At 31.9% G+C, this 19457-nt stretch overlaps 1 protein-coding gene across 1 annotated transcript; it reads right to left on the bottom strand.

The window, feature by feature from the left end:
* Positions 1–2919: 2919 nt before the first annotated feature.
* On the bottom strand, positions 2920–19063 carry LOC149776832 (uncharacterized). Its single transcript, XM_089941357.1, has 11 exons — positions 18837–19063; positions 17334–17384; positions 16937–17026; positions 13227–13311; positions 12826–12903; positions 12467–12575; positions 12152–12186; positions 11511–11604; positions 10705–10859; positions 7751–8132; positions 2920–7459 (listed from the first exon to the last, which is right to left on the bottom strand). The coding sequence occupies exons 1-11, from the start codon at positions 19061–19063 to the stop codon at positions 4788–4790; spliced, it is 3978 nt and encodes a 1325-aa protein (XP_089797483.1). The 3' UTR covers positions 2920–4787.
* Positions 19064–19457: the final 394 nt, after the last annotated feature.

Below are 19457 nucleotides of genomic sequence, written 5' to 3'. Positions count from 1 at the left end.
CTTTTTCAAGAGATATCACTTTCTAATACCCTCGTCTGCCTTGGATCATCTGGAAGGAGAATTCCTGAAATATAAAGTTTAGATTCTACCTGACAATATACTTAATGCAGATAGAGTTGATGTGCAGTGGCACCTTATTTCCCAGCTAAAAGACACAATCACTTGAAGATATAAATTTCCTCTTCTTTGTCAGGCTATGAAAGGAATATTGGTTCTTTACCATTCTAATGCTGACAGTGAGAGATTGTTCAGTATTGTTAACAAACATAAAAGTGAATACAGATCCAGGCTCAGTAACCCAGTACTTTGTGCTCTACTGGTGTGCAAAACATTCATGGTCTCAGCTGGTACAGTGTTTTAAAATGCAACATAAAAATCTGTTGCTTTCTAAAACTAAAAGTGCTACATATGAAAACTTGAAGCAGTAAAGGATGTTAAAAGAATAGAGGGGCAAATAAATTATTGTTTATTGAAGTAGCCGGAAATTTTATTTGCAATAAATTTATAATTTATTAATCTTTGCACAATCACATTTATCTCTTTGCGATTTTTCGGGTATATACTGTGATGCCTGCATACAAGTTCGTTCTGTTATTTCCATCACAATGAATTGCAGGAGGCTGAATGTTGCGGGTACCAAGAACTTTATCATTACAAATTATGTTTTGTTATGTTTTGTTTACCATTTAAAAACTTCATTACCGTGAATTTTCTAGTAAATTCTTTACCTGTTACTGAAATTTTCTATGTAGAAGTTTAGTTGTTGGCTTGAACTTCAAACCCATGTTTAGGAATGCATGTTCTGGTTATGTCTATCTCGGAGAGCTTATGTTCATATTCGCTTTCCCTACCTGTCCTATTAGGGTTTTGTTGGCATTTTCCCGGCCAACAAAAATCCCCATATTTATCACTATAGTTTTCCACCCAACGGCAATGTTGGTCTGAAAGGACATGCGATTTGGTTGCTGTTTTCATTACAGTATTTGTATCTTAGAGCCCTATAGCTTTGTTAATGACAATAAATCAAACGGTTTAGGAGTAAAATGCAGTTGTTTACTTTATGGTTAGGGTTACTGTTATCTCTGAATTAACACACACACGCACACACACACACACACACACACACACACACACACATATATATATATATATATATATATATATATATATATATATATATATATATATATATATAGAGAGAGAGAGAGAGAGAGAGAGAGAGAGAGAGAGAGAGAGAGAGAGGGGGGGTTCGCCCGTAAGTGATGGAAGAAAATTATAACTTAAGTTTTATATAATAATTTTTTAAAAGTTTATTTCCAAATGCCATGCTCACGATGGTGGTCACCGCACATAAGTCTAAGGGACCTGGCCAAAATGATCCAAATCAGGCCCCTCGTTTGCTCTTGCAGTTACTGCTGATATGCATTGAATCGATATTTATTATCTTAGAACGTTTATTTAATTGAACCAATGTCAATAACTACTTAGGGGCCGTCTATTTAGCACGTACGCATGTAGGGAATTGGGGGTTAACCACCGACCCACGAGAACCTACCGGCAAGCTTTCTCGCATATCAACGTTGGCTTAGAATGAACAGGACACAGCACACAGTCTCTCAGAATATAGTTAGGAAGGAGAGAGAGAGAGAGAGAGAGAGAGAGAGAGAGAGTTGTTGTTGTTGTTTTCATTGTTATAGGATTTAACGCCATTTTTCAGCACAATATAGGCTATACATGGCGGCCAGTATTAATGGTGGAGGAAAAAGCCGGGATATCACCGTAAAGAACCACCGACCCACGAGAACCTACCGGCAAGCTTTCTCGCATATCCAAGTTGGCTTAGAATGAACAGGACACAGCACACAGTCTCTCAGAATATACCGGTAGTTAGGAAGGAGAGAGAGAGAGAGAGAGAGACAGTGCAAATGACAGCGATCGAGAGAGCGAGTAAGAGAGATAAAAAAATTGAAATGTTATTTTGGAAACTTTTTTTTATTTATTGACGGCCACAATAATAATACAAAAGTATTTTGAAGAAGAAAACACAATTTAATAACAACAGATACAGCAATATAAGATTTTATATGAAAATCTTGAAATAATATTATTTAAAAAGTTAAAATAAATGAAGATGTCTGATGCATTTCACTAAAACCCAATAAAATATATGACAACTGATGATATAAAACATAAACATCAGTTGGTCATTATCCTAAGGGGTAATAGCGCCAGTCAATTTCAGCAGTAGATATCACATCATAATGAAGAAAAATTAAGACCCATGTATTGAATGGAATGAAATATATAAAAGTATTGGGTTACCGAAAGAATTACTTACAATATACCATTAGGAAAAGATGGGAAGTAAAGCTAATACTGTGCCGTCTACCCGCAGTTTAAGGAGCTGAGCAGTGAAAACCACTAACATGTTATTAACATGTCGTTCTGTCCGGCAGGAGTTAACTTGCAGACATTCTAGCATTAGCACTAGACTGAAACAAAAAAAAAAAAAAAAAAAAAAATAAATAAATTTAAAAAAGTAGTACATTAAAGATCGGACAAGATTTATGACTCTGGTGACTGTTATGTGGATAAATATACATTTCTTTGTGACCGTTGACCTTCAAGACAATACTTGGAGACAATAAACTGCTTGTAATTTTTAAGTAGATATTTCTTCAAAATAAATATTATTAATCTTGTTCATAAAACTGTATTTGAAAAAATAATGTGTTGTAACTATTACATACATCCAAATCATATTAATAATAATATTCAAAAGTCAAAACTTAGACCATTATTCTACTCTTGAATATTAACATAAAAACTTGTTTAATATTGAAGGAATGAAGAATATTCGCAGTATAGATCATGACTATCAAAATATGTGAAGATTTATTTAAGTAAGACAAAGATCTGACAGTAATCTTAATATTAGTGTATAAAAAGAAAGTAAAATAAATTAAAACAGCAGGAGGAAAATATTTAAAACATTATTTACATATAAGTTCGTATCAAATTCATAGAAAAGGTCATTTTATCATTATTGGTTTCATATTTAAAGAATGAGGAAATCCTATACTTACTCATCATGATGTCAGTCAAATTTAAACTGCTCTTGTCAATTTCACAAGTTGACATAATATCATAATGAAGCAAAATTAAGACCTATGTATTACATGTAACGTAATTTATTAAAAAAAGTATTGGGTTAATGGAAGAATTGCTAACTATATACCGTTATGAAAACATGAGAAGTAAATCTAATACTGTGCCGTCTACCCGCAGTTTAAGGAGCTGAGCAGTGAAAACCACTAACATGTTATTAACATGTTGTTCTGTCTGGCAGGAGTTAACTTGCAGGCACTCTAGCATTAGCATTGGAGTGCAAAAAAAAAAATAATTATTAAAAAAATATTACAATAAATTATTTATCTATCTCTGTCTATCTCGCCAAACAATAATCAATTGTGCAATCAACTTACAATTACAATCTAATACTATGTACTAGTGTTAACCATTATTACACTTGCAGTAATGTGCAATTATAAAGAACAATGAGGCAGTCGGTGTAATGGATTCCTGACCCATTACTACCTGGATAAGGTGAATAATACTAAGAAAATAAATTTAAACAAAATTAAATTATCAAATGGGCAAACAAATGTGAAGCTATTATCAGTAAGAAGTGGAAATAATGTTCTACTCTTAAATAGGGATAATGTATTATAAACGCGATTGAAAACATTGGCTACTATAAACATAAGGAAGATATTAGCACTATTACAGATAATACATTTTGTTAAAATAATGAATATTTGAATTGTGCATCTGTTGCACCGAAAAAGTCAAAACTTATACCATTTTTATTCTACTCTTGAATATTAACATAACATACAAATTTGTTTAACATTGAAGGAACGAAGAATATTCGCAGTTTAGACCATGACTCTCAAAATAAGTGAAGATTTATTGTAAATAAAACAAAGATCTTGGTCTTGGTGTTGTTGGTGTTGTTGGAGGGTTTAACGCCATTTTTCAGCACAAGATAGGCTATACATGGCGGCCAGTATTAATGGTGGAGGAAGAACCCGGGGAAACCCCGGAAAGAACCACCGACCCACGAGAAGCTACTAGCAAGCTTTCTCACATGCCAACATAGGCCGAACCAGCAACTCGAGCCCACGCAGACAGAGGTGAGATGACAGTGATCCGTAACACTGATGGCGCTTTAGACCACTTGGGGCCCCCAAACAAAGATCTGACAGTAATCCTAATATTAGTGTACAAAAAGAAAGTAAAATAAAATAAAACAGCAGGAGGAAAATATTTAAAACCTTATTTACATATATTATAAGTTTATATCAAAATCATAGAAAAGGTCATTTTATCATTATTGGTTTCATATTTAAAGAATGAGGAAATCATATACTTACTCATCATGATGTCAGTCAAATTTAAACTGCTCTTGTCAATTTCACAAGTTGACATAATATCATAATGAAGCAAACTTAAGACCTATGTATTAAATGTAACGTAATTTATTAAAAAAATTATTGGGTTAATGGAAGAATTGCCAACTATATACCATTATGAAAACATGAGAAGTAAAGCTAATACTGTGCCGTCTACCCGCAGTTTAAGGAGCTGAGCAGCGAAAACCACTAACATGTTATTAACATGTTGTTCTGTCTGGCAGGAGTTAACTTGCAGGCACTCTAGCATTAGCATTAGAGTACACACAAAAAAAAAAAAAAAAAAAAAGTACATCAAAGATCGGACGATAGTTATGGCTCTCTGGTAAGTGTTATGTTGATAAATATACATTTCTTTTTGACCGTTGATGTTGCAATCAAATCTCTTATTTCAGGTGAATATTCACGCATTTCCTGCATTTTTCTATTGAATAAAAGATCTCCACCATTATTAACCTTTTCTCCTGTCATATGATCCAAAAGTTCTACAATGCAATCTAAATACGCATGAGGGATCAAGCTAATGATAGGAGCTGTTGTAGACAACATTTTAACAACATTAGCAAATGCAATATTTTCATCTGGTAAAATATTTTCATCCTCTGACATGTGTGCAAGAAATCGTCTGAAAATCGGCTTAACTGAATCACATAACAAAGACAAAAGTAAATTATTTCTGTTAAATTGTTCTTCATGTGGCAGAATCTCCTGCTGTGGTATTTCTTTTAAAATTACACTGCTTATGTAATGCAAATGTTCTCTGGCTTGTTTTAAGCTATCTTTATCAATGCCTGTCCTGTCAGGAAGGAAACATCTTGTCATTCTTCTGTGCAGTGTTGGTAAGATGGTATCAGGGTCATCTGGCTTGCTTATTTCCTCAAAGTTAGCATTGCGAAACCCAACTCCAACTTTCGTTCCATCACATGCAAGCTGATTTGGGGCAAACCCACAAACTGGACAGGGTTTTCTGAAATCTATCTTCATATTTGAAGCCCAGCTGAACCACCATTTCCTAAATACTACATGATCCATGAATGTGCGGAAATCTGGATTTGATTCACGGTAATCTTTAGTTCTAAGGTCACAAAATGATGAAAACGTCAATTTAGAACACAAAACCTGGTTTACAAATGCCCAACCAATCTCATCACCTGCAGCAGTGTCCCTTGTAGCAACATGAATGCACAGAGATTGCCCTTCATCCCATTTTATTTTACATGGTGCTTCAGTTTTAACACATATTCGTGTTAAAACTCTACAATGCACTGGTGCAATTTTTGTGTAAATGGTCAATGTACGATCAAAAACTGTTTTACCATTTAAATGATCTAAATCAGTCCACCCAGCACCGCACTGACATGGAAACTCTGGTATCTCATTCACAAGGTCAGGTCCTTTTACACAACCATTTTCGATATTGCTAAAGTCTGAAGTGATCCAAATGTATCTTTCCCTTATGTTCTTGGCCAATTTTGAATCTTGCTGTTTTCGTGCTGAATGAGTACTTACACAAGGAAAGGACCAAAGTCCATCATTGACATTAAAGTTTGAGTCATTTCCTGTTGAAAACTGGTCTTCAATATTCATTTCAACATCCATACTTTCAGTAAAGGCTTCAGTTTGCAAATCATCTGCAGTATCATTAAATAAACAATTGGAAAACTCCATCCAGTAATGAGGCGCATTTTTTAGTTCCAGCAAATGGCAACATAGGTTTCCTCCTTTAGTGAGCAAATCTACATTTCTTTTGAATCCCTTTCTACTTCTGCAGAAACCATTTGTACATGAAAGTATAAAACGCTGAACACGGTCACTGAACGTTAAATGTACAAATGAAATTTCATCATCATGCAAGACTGAAAATTTCTTTGTATTTGGTCGGCAAGATGACAACTCAACTACCTTCATATCTTTGAATGATAGACTTCTCTGTATCACTGCTTGTATGTTTGTAATTGCTGCATTTTCATCACTTTCAACATTTGGAAAAATATCTTCTTTTAATACTCGACAATGCATGCACTTTATACCATTTATATACAAGGCATCATACTGTTCTTCTTCTATATCACTGAAACATTCTAAAAGTGTGCGATAAATTTTACATGTACAAGTGTAGAACATTCCATTTTCAAACTGCTCCCTTGTCGTCATGACATACTCAGACTTCTTGAATTCTCCCGTTTCATCATCATAGTCATTCATGACAGCAATTAATTTGTGCTCATCAAAAACCTGTATAACTAAATCTCCATATTCAAGTAGCTGTTTCTTGAAATTATCATAGATACTTATATCTTTCATTACATTTTCATTCTTTAGGTCAACAGTTTTCAATACCATTTCTGCTGTCACAATCTTTCCACGTGGTGTGAACATTTTCCTACGTACTGGCGCAGGTTCAGCATGATACACAATATTTTCACTGGCACTATTATTGTGATCATTTTCCTGGCAAAGGTCTCTGTAGACTTTGAATAATTCACCAAATTGTTTGTTCTTGTAAAGATAAAGCACCTTGTTCCTTAATGATTTAGCACTATAACAGATAGAAAAGCGATACAGAAATTTTATTATGTCAGTTCCATGGTCATTTGATAATAAATTTAGCATAATACTTTGTTCATATAGAGACTCAACAGAAGCAAAACTTTTTAGAAAGTCTACTGAAGATTTCTCATAACGATCCAAAATTCTGATCTCTGGATAATGACATATGATATCACGAATAGCAGGAGTCTTCGGCATTTCATTGTCACAGGACATGTAATAGGCATCCGATACATCTTTGCCGATTTTAACAGTGAATCCTTTGCGAGTGGTAAGAACAAAACAGGCACATAATTCCAAATTGGTGAAATTTTCAGCATGCTCTGCAAGTTGTAGTTTTCTTTCCTTCAAATTACTTAAATTATATTTATAAACTTTATCTGGTCTGCTATGACTTTTATGTGAACCTTTCATTTTCCTCTGTGTTATCTTTTTTTATCTTCATCAGTGGCAATGTTGCACAAGAAAAGTGATTCTTTTGAGATAGTCAATTTCTCACATATTAGATGTGAAAAATTCTCCACCATAAAATTTTGATAATATCCTGATTCAATATATCGCATATAATAAAATGGTGCTTCACTTCTGTCATTTATAATTTTAAGTAAAGTAAATACGAATACTCCCTCAGTACAATTAGGAAAAGTGGCTATATTTATAGCAGCATCCTCAAATTGTTGAAGCTGCTTATTCTTCGAATCCATGAAATGTCACTATCAACTGACTGATGATGTCATGCTCTATGTAAATGGCTTTATGGCACTTTTCCAAATTGGTTGTAAACACATTTTTAGCAATGCTAACTTCTGATAAATCTGACTTTCTTTTCCTGGATAAAGTTTTATTGTTAATATCTGTAGGATGTAATGCGGCTTCCTGCTGTAAAGAATTTGACACAGGAGTTTTAACTTCTATACTGTCATCTGTTGTCCACTTTTCTCCTAGAAGCTGCCTCTTGCAAATATATTCTGCAGTTTGCTTTTCAAATTCACGAGCATTGGAACTGTTTAGCATAGATAAGTACTGGCTGTGATCTTCAATAGTGTATGGGTATTTTGGTGGCATTCTGAAATCTTCATCCAGTAAAAGGAGATGCAGTTTGCTTCGCTGTTGACAGAAAAATAAAGTTAACTGTAAATAAAACATCTTGAATATCACTATAAATACTATTTTATAAAGATCTTTGTTATCATCAAAATGTTATCAAATGAGCTTAATTATTAGGAAACTATGCAGATTGTTATGTATGAGAGACATTACACACAGACTGAAAGTTAAATGAGAAAAGAGGGTGAGCTGATTACCTAAAAAAATAAAAAATAATCAAGGTACGCATTAGTAGCAATGTATTACATTATAATTAAACTATTCCTCGAGTGGAATATTGTCTTAATCAGTTCCAATATAACTGCTCATTCTGCATATAGCAATATTTTATATATGTAAGAGGAAAAAAAATATAGGAACTGAACAAATTAGTTTAGGTAAATAATTCCTTTCAAATCAACAAATGAAATAAAACTTATCATGAAATATCCACTGAAAAATAATTAAAGTTGGAATATTAAGAAACTGTCGCAAAATTTCATGTTACAAAATAATAAAGGTAAAACTAGATCACAGAAAATTAAGAAATCGTAAGTTTAACTATACCATACAAGATTGATAACTGATATGATAATGAAAGCTATGTGATAAATAGAACTATCAGTGAACCAAAAACATGAATTTTTTAATTTCAAGGCGCATTTCTAATGACAATCATTGTAATATCTCACCAATGGCACTGGACATAAATGCAGATCACTAGTTATTTTTGATAACTGTCCAAGAGGTAAAGCTTGTTGCCATTCTTCAATGGAATGAAAAGTAAACTGTTCCTGCAAATGTGATAAAATATTTTTTTAAATGTTTAAAATAAGTAATTTTTTTCATTACAACAAAACCTTAAATATCATGTATATTCCAGAGAACAGTACATAAAGAAGCTGAAAACAAAATATATTCTGAACATTCAAATGTTGTCCAAGAATTAACTCATATGATAATTAAGACGGCCTTAAAAACATGACAGTGAATAAAGAACTGGGCTCTCATTCACCAACAGTCAGATTTTCACAACTTAAAGATGAAGAAATTCATAGCAAGTAACCAAAAACATGGTTAGGTCATCAGAAATAATTGTCTTTTATATATGACTAATGCTGTAGCTGGTTTTGAAAGAAAGTTCCTCTTCCAGTTTCACCTGCCACTGCTGAAATACATTTCTTCATTAATGTTACTATGAAGAAGATTATTTTAATATGTTACACAGTATATGGAATATTTAAGCCAAATAAGTACAATAATAATAATAATGAAGCAGTTAATATTGTCATTACAAAGTTACTATAATTATGATTAAGGTCTTCATAAGGACCAAACTAGTGTTACTGGCCACAGCAGATTTTTCTAGGCCAAATAATTTTCATAGCCCAACTTATTTAATTTTGTCTGTGATGTAACCAATTTGTGATGACTGTAGCATGTGATTGACATTTTCAAAAGTTTCAGTGCACTATTATTATGTTTTAAGGACTACATTATTCATGAATGAATGAAAAAAGAAATATATGACAATAACTGAGTCACACTCTACAATGTAGACAAAAAATGCAAAAACTGTAAGATTACATACCAAATAAATGTGTTTTAATACATGTGTTTCCAACTCATTTCCATCGTAACTGGTAAAAGCACAGTCTTTCCATTGACATAACATGCCAGGATGAATATGACCTATTACATGCTGTCCTAAAAGCTGCTCTGTTTGGAATGTTTCTGTGCAAGATTCCCAGGAACATTAGATCTAGAGAGAGATTAGTAGAATAGGGCATGATATTGGGAACTAAAATACTGTAACTATGAGAACTAATTCACGTGTTAAACAAAACTGAACCTGTTTGAAAGTATTTTCCTACCTTTTAAAAGTATAAAAAAAGAGAAAAAGATGACCAGGAAAACAAATAAGTTTAAAATGCTAATCTTGTATATTAAGGAAACACTGGCAGTTAACCAATTCAGCCCCGATCCTGTCTGTAAGCGTGATGAGGCTGTACCCTACTTCAAAGCCCTGAAGCAGAAATTGATGTTTCTAATACAACTAGTCATTATTCTCATGGATAATTTGTTTAAAACAGCTGAATTACGATGTATTCAAAAATAGTACCCCAAATGTCCTTCCTACGCACATTTCAGGCAAAAAAGACAAAAACCTCTGGGGCCGAATGAGTTAAATTTGGTTTATTATGATCACTCACACTGCATAGAAACTTTCACAATTCTGACTGTACACACTACTGCTAGTTATATTTGCTGATCAGGAATTTTCTAGAACTTATTTCTCATTGATACATATTCTGTTTTAGTGATATACATATCAATTCCTCGTATGATAATTTTTAATATATATATTGTTAACAGAAGGGAGAAAAAAAATAAAATGTGTGTACCCAAAAGGTATGTTGTTGTTGTTGTGGGGTTTAACACCATTTTTTAGCACACGATAGGCTATACATGGCAGCCCGTATTAATTGGTTGAGGAAGAACCAGGGAAAACCCCAGGAAAAACAACCAACCCATAAGAAGCTCCTGGCAAGCTTTCTCACAAAGGTATAGATGACAATATAGAAATAATTACCACTGGAGGTCCAGGATTTTCTTCAACATCACCAGAAAGGATCAGTTTCATTTTTGCAAAGTTCTTCCAACAAAATGCAGCAATTTTCTTTACAAATGACAAACAGTTTGACAGCACTGTTTGATCTCTTTTGTCTCTTTGTTCACATTTCATGCCTATATATTGATAAAGATGATAAATTTAATAATAAATGAACGAAACATCCATCAACAATATGTAACAACTGTATTCAAGGTGATGTTAAATGTGGCATGGCATCACTTTGTTGACAGGAATTTTGCATGAGTATGCAAGGTATGTGCTTATACAATGGCGAGAAACAGCATAAGAAAGATCTGATAATTTGCTTAATGATATTACTAAAGGCATCAGAGTCTTGAGCCAGAGTAAATATTACATCGTAATATCCTGGTTTTCTTTCTGATAAAAAATGACTATCACGGATGATATATGGCATTAAATCCACAAAGCTGAGTATCGTGTCTGAAAGGAAATTATTCATGCCTTATTGACAAATAAATGTTGAATCATTTATTGTGAAAGACACAAAATAATGTTCAAATTAAATAAAGGGAAAACGATTAAGCCACATTAAATTTCCACTTTACACATTCTAATACTCAGTCTTAATAAAACGGCACATTAGGATGGCACTATATATATATATATATATATATATATATATATATATATATATATATATATATATATATATATATATATATATAGACACACACAGTAAGTGAGAGAGATGAAAATAGTAAACAGACCAGATACATAACTGTAATACTGAAATGTACATTTACCAAATAACTGCATTTCAGGAACATCCAATGCAATAAAATCACTATCAGTTATGGAACTTATGTGACTGGATGCTTTACAAGTATATATCTCATCCTGTAAAAGGGTAAATTCATTATAAAGCCAATGATTGAGGGTTGTTGAGCATTTTATAAATAGGACACTAGAAGTATTAAATAGCTATACATACACAGATATCAACAAAGATGAAAATTGTACCCTGATTCTGTTGGAAGATAAATTTTAATTTATGCATGAATTATTATCATCAAAAAGAAAATTGATATCTTTTCAAGATATTATTATAGGAACATTAAAATATAACATGGACTGTATTAAGGTTTCAGAAATAATTTTATTTAAGTCAACTTTATGTGTCATGTTGAAGTAACTATGTGTGTGTGTGTGTGTGTGCGCAAATACCCAATCATGAATCATATGCATTAATTAAAAAATGTACACCATGAATTAGTTATGTAAGTATTTCTGGAACAAACTAAACAAACAAAGTAGTATAAGTTGTCCTCATTCAAAACAAGTGATGGCTGCCTTAACACAAGAAGCCAAAATATAATTTTGGTAAACATAATTAAAATTATTAAGTTCTGAATTGTATTTAAGCAGAAACTAATATATATCATACCTTCATATGGTTTGGTTTGAATGAAGCATCCTTATCTGGAAAGGAATAAATGTTTTAGATTCGATTAAAGAAAAGGCTTACAAAGAGGAAACAAAAAGCTAAGTAATAATTAAGGAATAAAACAATATTTGTGTATCTATGCTGGAAAATGAAAAACAATCAACTTCATATCACAGAATTTACAGGTCAAAAGCACCAAATATATAACACAATATAATTGTAATGCATCTATTTCACCAAGAATAAGCAAATTAACTGGGTTAATTTTTTGAAAATTTCATAATAATTTGGCAATAACTACTTCAAGAAACATACACATGATCTCCTCCATTTTCGTTCTATGAGGAATATGTCTGCTCAAGTAATGGTTCAAAAGAAAGTCTTCCTTAGTGCATTTCACACGGCACTCAGGACAGCATAATACCTAAAAAAATAAAAATATTTCAACAGTAATAGTGTTTTAGGAAAATAGAAAAGCACTTAAATGTTAACAATGCTGCACTTTTTAATAGCTTAGTATTCATTATTATTAAAGAACAGTGATTCAAAAATATATATAAAAAATCTCAAGATCAGATTTCTTCTTTACTGGTCAAATGTGAAAACAGTAGCCACAAAACAGTATTTAGAATGATAAAATAAGAAAAAAAAATTGTATAGTATTTTCTACTTACCTTTGCAGGGATGATTTTCTGGATGAATCTTTTCACTTTTGGTTTCTGGTGTGTACAGGCAGCATGAATATGTCGATCCTTAAAAAGTTAAACTTTATATGATGGCACAAAATCAAGCAAATTTGATAACAACAAATGTTGTCATTAACACAGTCATATGCAAAGTTGCCTATATCATCATTTGCTCTGAAATTTATAAATAAATACCTTGTTAATTATATTATCATATATTTTTAAAAAAAGGAAATTTCCAAAGTCATTACTTTCACTGTAGTTTCTATAACGAACTATAATACCGCAAACAGCACCGGTCTTTTATTCATTAACTTTTTTTTTAACTTTCAGACTGAAACATTTATACTTTGATAATTAACATTTATACCTTAATACTAAACAATTACCTTGTATATGTTATGAATAGCTGTTGGTGGCAATATTACAGCAACATCCTCACTGACATGCACTATTATCTCATGCTGCTCTAATCTGCATAAAAAGTATATATCATCAAAAACATTTCAATGGTTATTTTCCTGAGAAAAAAATTAATCGAAACAAATTTATCAAAGTATCAGCAATAACTCTTGACACATAAAAAAGGACACCTGATACAGTTAAATAAAAGACCTGGCAAATGCGTCATTCGAATTATAAATGTAAAAATACGTACGTGTCTTTCAAGAGAATTTTTTAAAAGAAAAATAAGAATATGCGAACAATATTATAATGATGGCTACTCACATTGGCTGTAAGGGGTGGAATCTGATGAAGAATATTCACTCTAATACAAAATATTATTGTGAAATAAAGATGCAAAAAAATGTAATTTCAATTATTATTACCATTTAGCAAATATGCAGTTTATATAAAAAGTTAAGATAGATTCATATTGCTGGCAATGTCAGTTTTCCACAAAAAGAAATGAATAGGCCATTCTTAATCTATGATGGTATATATGTTCAGTACACAAGCACTACCAGTTAACAATTCTCAGATGATTTATTGATCATAAGGTAGCAACGCATCTGTACAGATATCAGTAAATTACTATCATCAAACAATAGCATAACTGATGATCATTTTCCTGCTCAAGTAAAAAACATATCACTTGGAAAAAGGGAAAAGAAAGACAAGAAAAATAACAATATTAAATACTAACAACTATAACAAAGTATGTAAACTGAAGCTGCTTTTACACAGGTTCCAATCGACACACCCATAATGTATGTATTAATGAACACATGCACATTGAATAAACTTGAATCAAATATATAATCAGTGTGAAAATTTTGCTCTTGTATAAGTGAACAGATTCAGTATTATCATCTATAAATAGACATGCAGAATAGGTTAACATATTTTTTAACTAAGCTGCAGGATTGATCATAATCTCTATAATTGGAAAATATAGCAGGCATGGCCTTACATAATTGATTAAATGTACAGTACCAATCCTCTATTTCTTAGAATGCCAAATATTGTAATGTTTATGTTTCATATAAATGTATGGCAAAATATAAAACAATTATTAAAGCAGTAAACAACATTGTTTGAATATTTAATGTACAAATGAAGTAAAAACAAATGCATTTAGGTTATAAATTATAACAATAATTGAAAAGTTAACTAATCACAAATTTTGAAACACACTGGCCGTCATAAATACCCACAGGAACCCCAATACGATTTTAATACCTTTTAAAGAAATTGAAAATTCTCATTGCATGAGTGTTGTATATATTCTTTTTAGTGGTTTTATACTTCTCCAGGCCAGGGGAATTTTTTTAAAAATTAAAACAAATATTGTTAGTAGTAACAATATAACAAATTTCATTTCTGAAGTATGTGCATTATTAAAATGAATTGAAAGAAAAAAGAAACCAGTCTGGTCCATAATGAACACATTTTGTTATGACTGAATAATAACTAGTAATTTTATAAAAAATAACAATATAGAAGGTAGTGAACATACTGAGCTTTTGTACTGTAAATAAAGATATGCCACACTGCATGATTTCATTATGTGCTGATGAAAGGATAATTTAATGGTAAATTAACATGCACATTGTGACAAGGATAATTGTACTGTAAATTAACATCCACATTCAGAGATCGCATTAACTTTATAAGGTGGCATGATTTATGTCATCATTTGTATAGTAACTGATAAAGAGCAACTGGAGTCATCTGAGAAAGATTTTAATTAGTTTTATTGGATTTTTAATGAAGCTTTAACAATTTATCAGTTACATAACTATAAGGTTTCCTTGTCACAGTCTATAGCCAGGGTGTAAAACCGGTTTTGGCCAAAGACCAGATTGCATTTTAAAAGACCAATCGAGGGCTGAAAACAAATTTCTTTAATATTATTACTGTTCACACGCCAGATTAGGCCCACTGGCAAGGGCTTGTGCATCTATGGTATATAGTGATGTCAAAACCATGCCAAAGACATATTGTGTCACACATTATCATGACAGTGGGCTAATATGTATTTACTGAAATGTGATTGCAATACAAATGAGATGCAACATCAGAAGTAAATTTCTGGTCTTATAACTCAACTAGAATAATGATGGTACTTATTGAATCATAGGATTTTAAGAATAAAACTTGTTATGTAAATAAGAAATCTGTATTTAAATGTGAAATATTTCTGCTTTCCCAACATGATTAATGATATAATATAACCTGACAATTGGCTTACAATTTATCCACCTTTAATCATTTTAGTTGTAAATGTAAAAAATGAACAGAAATGAAATATCAAAAAGGGAATCAACATAATAAAAACATGAGAAAAACAAACCTTTTCTGAGAACAAACTCTAGTTCTATGAGACTGAAAAGAGTTTCATTTTTATTGAAATTAAAATAAATATAAAGCAGAGATAAAAGTGATGCATGTCAGGATGAGAAAATTGATATCTTTTTCTTGTGAATGATATATCTGCCTGAGCTGTGAAACCTAACTTATGAAACAAGCGAGCTATGTACATTTTGGAAAATAGACTAACAATAATCATGAAATTTATTTATAAAATCTTTCAGATTTAATAAGAAATAAAAATGTCTCTTCCCACACCCACTTTTTTGATGTTCAAAAAGGCAATGGTGTGATGGTGATGGAACCGATGTTTAATGCCATTTTAACACACTGTGAGATGGTTAAGGCTGAAAGTCACATAACTGGAACCAACTATGAGAAACTGACATTCATTTTTTGGAGTGTGAGTGGACTTGACAGCATCGGATTCATATGAACAATTCCTCAAACTATTTTTAAAATTTAACAAGACTTTCAAACTCTGAGACAAGACAAAAGCTACATTATGTATATTTCAACCCTTGAACCATACCTGGACATTCCAAGCTTTCTGTGTGTGAGTTTATATAACCAACATCACTGTATATGTGAAAAATCAGAATTCTTATAACAATTCCAGCCTGTACATGTGGTATAACTGATTCAACCTTTCACCCCCAACACAAAGCAGGTCGACTGAAACAATTCTGCTAAAATGTTAGTGCAAAACTATTAGGCATTAGATAGTTATGGCAAAGAAAGTTACTGCACAGATAAAGCTAGAGTATAAGAGTTTTGATCTATGAACAATAGATGTGTCAATGACTTTCACAATTTATGGGTGGGTGTAGATATGACACATGATCATATGATTCACGCTTCATATGAATAATTCTATGAAATCTTTGTGAAAACCCAGATATCGTTAAAAAGTTGCAGCCTGGATAAGCCTGACGTAGGCCTAACCTAACCTTTGACTCAAAACCATGAAGTGGAACATGTAGTTGAAACTGGTATATGACACCACTTGGACAATATAAATAAATTATACAACATATAATTCAAGACAGGAGTTATTCAAAAGACGTTGTGGCCGGGTCAAGACGATTGACCCAGATTTTATTGAAAAAATATCAAGCTTTACAAATTTATGGCCATAATGTGAAAATGTGACAAACTGACTCATTAAAATAAGGATAACAATGCGGGGGGGGGGGGGGCAGGGGAGACTTTAGTCTAATTTCTTACTTTAGATGATACATTTTTCAATTTATCTTTATCTCTATCTAATACAATATGCTCATACCTTTTTAACTCGTGTTGAAACAGGTACTCTGTATCGTTTATACCTCCTGAATTTGGGAATAAATGGCTTTTTGCTAAAAACGCAGCTCTCCTTAAATGAAATAATTATAAAACATTAACAATATATGTAAACAAAAAAATTCTGTACTTTGGTCAGTCCAATTACTCTTAAGTATATAATAAGCACATTAATAATTTTACCTGTCATTTTAAAAAGGACAAACATGAAGTTGACATTTTCTAAAAACAAATAGGGGCAGAACATTATGATTTAACATGGACATATTGCTGTAATACCAAAATCATTTACCAAATATAGACTGATGTGAATATGTGACCTTATTCATGTTAAAAGCAAGTTTAGATTTTATGTAAAAACTATAATTTATGTTAGTCACCTTATCCTTGTAATCCATCGACTTAAGTTTATCTCTGGGTGGAAACTGCTTCACTACATCCGCATAAGACATACGGGTATCGACAAGGTCCAAGGATAACAATTTTTCAGCGCTGTTTATCTGCTCCATGTCCAAACTAACAACAAATGACTCCAATACTGTTTTCAATACATATGCACCATTTATATTTACATGGAGTCCATCACGTGCCAAATGCATACTTCGATCAAACAATGGGTTATAGTCAATAAAATGGCACTTATCACATTCTCGGCTTAAGCTCATAATGACATCATTTAGTGCAGCACATCCTCTTTGTAAGTCTGGTAAAACAGTAGAGTTCCAATGAAAAGATTTAAAGTTACTGGTGGTTCGAGGCAGAATTCCACAAACAGTGACCAGCATCGTGGGATTCATTTCCAGCAGCTGACGAATAAAGTCTCTGTAACAACTGAAAGCAAGAAGTGCACAAAAAGAATTAACTAAAATGCAAATAAAACATGACTAATAAAACTGTGAAAATTTCAGAAATTCACCACCATAGTAACTGCTGCCATTTGGGAAATATAAAGAAAATGATACAAAAATTTAAAAACATCTGCTACCAGGGTTATTTTGTTCAACTCTCAAGCTCTAAGCAAAAATAAATATCCCATTTTGACATCATATGGCAAGATTTCGGAACAATCAACACACTTCATTTTTGTTGTAGCAATGTAAAAATTGTATTGTCATAAAGTGCAATATGTATTACCTAATTAATGTTACCCTCCTCCTGATGTTAAGCCTGTTTATTTGTGGCATTTGGTGGATTATTAGTTAATAAATGTAGATTGTTGGAAGCTGAGAATACCAAAATCAGTTAAAATTGTGACAAGAATCTTGAATTAAATGAAGCTACTGAAACACTTTCTTCAATACTTTTATGTTTTTATTCATTTTGTTAAAGAAACATACTTCAACTTAATCTGATTATGGCATTCCCGGCATAAATCACATTTCAGGCAAATGAAATGTAGGCCAACATAACTTGAAATCAGGTCCACATGATTGTGTGAGAATTTTAATTTATTAGAAAAGAGGCATCAGAGTAAGAACAATCTCGCTAAATCATTGTGACTTTAATTTGTAGAAAAGCATCAATACGGGCTGCATAAAGTTTGAGATATTTCTGAAATCTGACTTCTCAATATGATGCTAGGTGACATCAAAACATGCTACAAAAGCACAATTAATTAGGTAATAAAACCTTGACCCCAAAACATAAAATATCAGGGTCAATGTCTTAGACTGTATGACGAGTAGTCATGTAAATTTGTTATTGAAAATTATGCTGGTCATATTATAATTAGAGAGAATATTTGGAATTCATCACTAGCCAGTTGTACTCTGTAAGATCAATATAATAAATTAAATATACAATAGAAATTTATAATAGTTATGCTGCAAATATTGGGCACAAATAATAAATGTTTTCAAAGTCAAATTTACAAGCAAAAATACCTTGTAAATATGCTAACATCTTTTCCAACATCATTTGAACCTATGTGAAGAATCAGCAGGTCAGGTTTTTGGGCTCGGACAACATCTAACACTTTGGATTTAAAATTGGTGACATCTCCAACCAATTTCGCACCAGGAATAGTCAACAGGAATAAGTTGGGAAGATTCAGAAGACAACTGAGTTGCTTCAAATTGGAATCACCTGCAACGAAAATGCTCCTCGACATTCTGACAAATATGCGGCAGCTATGCAAAATATACAATGAATATGAAATGAATATCCATTATTTAAAAGAAGTAACTGTCTTTCTAAAAAGAAAATACAAATTACATAAACACTAAATTATACTTTTCACACCAGATCAAGTGTAATAAAATGGAAGTTAATCATAAACACTTCAGAAAACAAACTACTATCTTAGGGTAAAAACGTATCAAATGAATATAACTAATAAAATATTTTCTAGTATATTCTTCACGCTATCAGTTCCAATACCTTAACTAGTATGTGAATATGCAAACTTCTTACTTAGGTAGTAATCAAATTTAAACACTAATACATATAAATGAACAAAAAAACTTAGCAATGCAAGTACAATATCAAATAAATTCAGCCAAAAT

This window comes from Sinohyriopsis cumingii, chromosome 18, assembly GCF_028554795.1.
Source record: "Sinohyriopsis cumingii isolate HCF-2022 chromosome 18, ASM2855479v2, whole genome shotgun sequence".
In the NCBI taxonomy this organism is placed as follows: domain Eukaryota; kingdom Metazoa; phylum Mollusca; class Bivalvia; order Unionida; family Unionidae; genus Sinohyriopsis; species Sinohyriopsis cumingii.
The sequence above is the reverse complement of the archived record's forward strand: the minus strand, read 5'-3'. Positions and strand labels throughout refer to the sequence as shown.

Coding starts and splice junctions, on each gene's coding strand:
- LOC149776832 (XM_089941357.1), bottom strand. CDS start 19,063: ATGTCGAGGAGCATTTTCGTTGCAGGTGATTCCAATTTGAAGCAACTC. Junction 11,605..12,151: donor TCAAACCAAACCATATGAAG/GTATGATATATA, acceptor ACCCTTTTACAG/GATGAGATATATACTTGTAA. Junction 7,460..7,750: donor CATAGAGCATGACATCATCA/GTCAGTTGATAG, acceptor GATGAAGATAAA/AAAAGATAACACAGAGGAAA.